The sequence below is a fragment of the Propithecus coquereli genome, unplaced genomic scaffold (genome assembly GCF_000956105.1).
Source record: "Propithecus coquereli isolate 6110/MARCELLA unplaced genomic scaffold, Pcoq_1.0 Scaffold243, whole genome shotgun sequence".
Classification (NCBI taxonomy): domain Eukaryota; kingdom Metazoa; phylum Chordata; class Mammalia; order Primates; family Indriidae; genus Propithecus; species Propithecus coquereli.
In genome coordinates this window covers 3,803,782-3,808,563 of record NW_012147986.1, presented here as the reverse complement: position 1 = coordinate 3,808,563, position 4,782 = coordinate 3,803,782, and the positions used below count along the sequence as shown (strand labels likewise).

General features: G+C 35.4%; 1 protein-coding gene across 1 annotated transcript in view; it reads right to left on the bottom strand.

Moving 5' to 3' along the window:
• Positions 1-4,782, bottom strand: part of GFPT1 (glutamine--fructose-6-phosphate transaminase 1) — a 40,454-nt gene that overhangs the window by 24,932 nt on the left and 10,740 nt on the right. Inside the window, exons 4-5 of the mRNA XM_012646504.1 lie at positions 2,897-3,022; positions 601-659 (exon numbers count right to left, since the gene is read on the bottom strand). Of these exons, the coding sequence (XP_012501958.1) occupies positions 601-659; positions 2,897-3,022 (185 nt within the window). The remainder of the gene's footprint in view (positions 1-600; positions 660-2,896; positions 3,023-4,782) is intronic.

The following is a 4,782-nucleotide window of genomic DNA, read 5'->3' as shown; positions in this document are numbered from 1 at the left end:
CTGTGAGCTAGGCTGACACCATGGCACTCACCCGGGCAACACAGAGCAAGACTCTGTCTCCAAAAAAAAAAAAAAAAAAGGCAAAAGAAAACAGTATTGTTCCACTGTTAACAAAGAAAAGTCCAATAAACAATTTCACCTTTGTAATTGTCTTAGGTCAATTACATCAGGGGTCCCCAACCTTTTTAACACCAGGGACTGGTTTCGTGGAAGACACGTTTTTCCACAGAGGGGGGACAGTGCACAGATGTCACTGCCTCGGCTCCACCTCAGATCATCAGACATTGGATTCTCATGGGGAGTGTGCAACCTGGATCCCTTGCATGCAGTTTACAGTGGGGTTCTTGCTCCTATGAGGATCTGATGCCCCCCATGGGGGCGGGGCTTGGGCAGTGATGTGAGCCAGATGGAAAGCAGCTATGGGTGTAGGTGGGGCCGGTTCCCGGTGGGGCACAGACTGGTGCTGGTGTGGGGCCCGGGAGTTGGAGACCGCAGAATTACATCATACCTAGATGGTGTTCCACATCCCAACAACCAACCTCACAGCTCTTGATAAAAGTATTCAAAAAGACTGATGTTTTTTGAGGTCACTTTACTTACCAAAAACTTTTTCAAGTCCTTGTAGTTAGTAATGATTCCATTGTGAATAACAATAAATTCTAAAAGAGATAAAAGTATTGATGAAAAAAATGTTAGAAGTCTGAGAAATGCTATAAATAGGTAATACTATGATTAGATTTTTCTCAAGTCAAAAAATTTGTAACATGCTATATACTTCAAGGTATAATCAAGCAGCATCTGCTTTTCAATATCAGATTATCATCAGGTAGATCAGCATCATTGTTTATGTGGCTTAGCGGAAGTACACAATACTAATAAGGAACATGAGTATAGCAGGAAAATACAAGAAACTAGAAGTCCAGAGACATCCCTTTCAGCTGTGACTAAACTACTAACACAATGTTAGCTACCATGAGAAAGGAGTAAGTTTACTGGGCCTGTTTCCTTATTTGCAAAGTGAGAGGGCTGAACTGAATATTATTCTCATTTCTCTGTTCATTCATTCCTGAGTGTAAGTTTAAAGAGAAGGCCTTCCAAACTAAAACCATGATCTGATTTACACTAAATGAGTTTAAGAACTAAAGTTAAAAAACTAAGAAGGAATGTCAGATAAATGAATGTTAAAATATCATTCCAAGAGCAAATAACTATGATCTTGGGATAATTTCATCATTTTTTAATTAAGTAAGTTTGAAAAATTTAAGAAAGGATAATCAAGAGTTGACAATATCATTATTTGTAGCCACTGACAGTACATAAAAACTATTAATACCAATGTGGATTTATTAAAGTTCATATATATTAGGAGAAAAATTACTACCAAATTCAATTTTATATCAAATTATCAAAATGTTCATAATATACTTAAAGATCTATCATTTTGGTCTGACAGTAAATGAACTTGAACTGAAATATACTTAGAAACCAAACAGTAAATACTTTCACTAGATTTTTAAGAGAGAGATGATGATACCAACTATCAATAAAAAAATGAATTTTAAAAAAACATTAATGCCAGAATACAGATAATCATAAACAGCTGATAAAAAGCCTTAACTTAAAGCCAAATTCTCAAAACATAATTGAAATATAAATTTTTAGGAAGCTCTTATAAAGACGTCAGTGTTAAAAGTCTCAGTGGTTGCTAGCATTCTGATTCAATAATTATTGAAGCACAAGAAATCTAAATAGGCAGTTTCTGAATTAAATTATGAAATCAAAAAGGATATATACATACACACACACATATATATTTGCTTTTTTTTTGAGACCGAGTCTCACTCTGTTGCCCCAGCTAGAGTGTAGTGGCATCATCATAGCTCACTGCAACCTCAGTTTCTGGGCTCAAGTGATCCTCCTGCCTCAGCCTCCTGAGCAGCTGGGACTATAGGCACGCACCACCATGCCCAGCTAATTTTTTCTATTTTTTGTAGAGACAGGGTCTCACTCTTGATCAGGCTGGTCTCAAACTTCTGACCTCAAGCAATCCTCCCACCTCGGCCTCCCAGAGTGCTAGGATTACAGGGATGTGCCACTGCACCTAGCCTCTGCCTTTAAAAAAAAAAAATAAGTAAAGAGAAAGGCATCTCTCTCTCTCTCTCACTGCCTTTAAAATACAAAAAAATCATCCTGCCTTTCCTATACAATCTGTACCTCAGGGTAACTAAGTAATTGATATGGAGAAGTTTCTCTTTATAGAAGTATTCGAGATAATATATGAAGAAGAAATGATAGCAATGAAAAATAACCATATTACAACCTCTAGAAATAATTAATCTTGGCAATGATCAATGGCTGCTAACAACACAAAAATAAAAACATCCAAACATTATTGTACCAATTTATAGGAAATACAAGAGATAGAGAAACATGTTAAATGACACACGGGACACATGCAATTAGCAAAACAGACTGTAGGAAAACTATGGGACAAACAACACATTAAAATGAAAGGAAAAAGGAGAGAAAGAGGGAGAAGCTATAAGTTAAGTGACTGAAGAGACATCGATCTAAGTCCTTACCCTTTAGGGATACACACTTAAATACATACAAATTAAATGCTATGATATCTAGGTATCTGTGATATATATGTATGAAATCTACTGGCTTCTAAAACAATCTTGGTGGGAGGGACACAGATAAATTTAATTGATCATGTACTGATAAATGTTAAAGCTGGGTGATGGATCATTAGGTTCTGTATACTCTCTACTTCTGAATGTTTTAGATTTTCCAGATGAAAAAAAATAAAAGTAACAAAAACCTAAGAGCTGTCATTCATCTTCCATTATCGGCCTTCTACAATCATTCCGAAGTACACAGAATCTGTCCATACCATTATTTTTATCGGAGCGCTGGGGGTGGCTATTGACTGGACTGGGTACTCCATGTGTTGCCCAACGGGTATGAGCTATTCCAAGGTGTACATCAAATTCTATATCCAAATCCATATCCTGTTGCTCTGGAGAAGATAAAATGAAAAATTTCAATATTAAATCGTGATGCAGAGATAATAGTTATATGCTATATTTAAATGTAATTATTACAATGCTGCTCACCTGGAATATACTATTATTGAAACTGAAGATCAAGCATATTCAAAATCATAATTAAAAGACTTAGTTCCAATTAAATAAGTCAGAAGTTTAAAAAAAAAGGCTCAGGAGTTAATGCAACTGAAATGTTTAGGGTAAATGGTTTCAATAACCACCAAAAAAGTATCTATAGCGAGTTAAGAATATTAACAACTGGTAATGCTAGGCAAAGTGTATATGGGTAACAATGTACTATGTTCTCTCAATTTTTCTGGAAGTTTGAAAATTTTCAAACTCAAGAGTTAAGGACAATAGAAGAATTAATGTAATTTTAAAAATCTACATTTAATCTTTGCCTTGTGGCCAGGTGCGGTAGCTCATGCCTATAATCCTGGCACTCTGGGAGGCAGGAGGATTGCTTGAGCTCAGGAGTTCCAGACCAGCCTGAGCAAGAGTGAGACCCCATCTCTACTAAAAATAGAAAGAAATTAATCGGACAACTAAAAATATATATAGAAAAAATTAGCCGAGCATGGTGGCACATGTGTGTAGTCCCAGGTACTCGGGAGGCTGAGGCAGAACATCGCCTGAGCCCAGGAGTGTGAGGTTGCTGTGAGCTAGGCTGACGCCTCGGCACTCACTCTAGCCCGGGCAAAAGAGTGACACTCTGTCTCAAAAAAAAAAAAAAAAAAAGAAATCTTCATTTCAAATTGTTCAATGGCAGTTAAACTTTTTCAAAGGGAAATTACTCATAAGTATAAAAGAGTTAAGTAAATATGTCCAAATTAAAGTTTAGTTTTTTCAAAGAAGCTGGTAAGGCTGGCCACTTATCTGCCATGACTGCCATTTTGTCAAGTAAAATTTAATTTTTAAAAATTGGGTTGCTCAGCCTGGGCAATACAGCAAGTCTCTGCTGCTCTTTGGTTGTTCCAATATCACACACAGTACCTGTATGAGCATAGGTTTTTCTACCTCCACATCAGCATGAGTTTCCAAAGTGTAAGTTTTAAAATATCTCCTTATCTGAAGCAGATGTTTGTACCTACAAGCATCATTTTCAGAAAATGGCAACTTAAATTTAATAACATAAAAGCACTTAAGACTATGAGCACCTCGCTAAGAAAATTTCAGATGCAACCTGGATCACAGACTAGACACACCTGGTTTGTAAGTAAAGACTGTGAAACCTTATTGAAATAAAAACTGTCTTTTCTCTCTTTTTTTTTGTAACTGAAATAAAAAATTGAATACAAGTTAACTGACTAGTCAAATTATTAAAATTCCTATGCCTCCTGAATTTGTGTTCTTATGAATATAAAATTTTACTTTATATATTTTTTCATTTAACGTCAATATTTTGGCACCCTGGAAGTTGTAATTGAAACTTATCAGAGATAAGTGTTCAAATTCATTCTCTAAACTTAATACCTTCTGAATCAAAATCCATCTACAATGTTAATTAAAATTTAAATTTGTTTTATTTTTCTTATAATGTAATTTACAAATTAATTCATCATTAAAGATTCAAACTACACAGATGCTATAGAATAAATTGTGAAAATATCCCCTTTCTACCACCATACAGGTTCTAATCCCTTCCTCAGAGTAACCACTGTTAATCCCATTCACGTTGTCCTAGTCATTCATATTTTTCTATATATATGAACCTAGATGCATATGGTTTTAG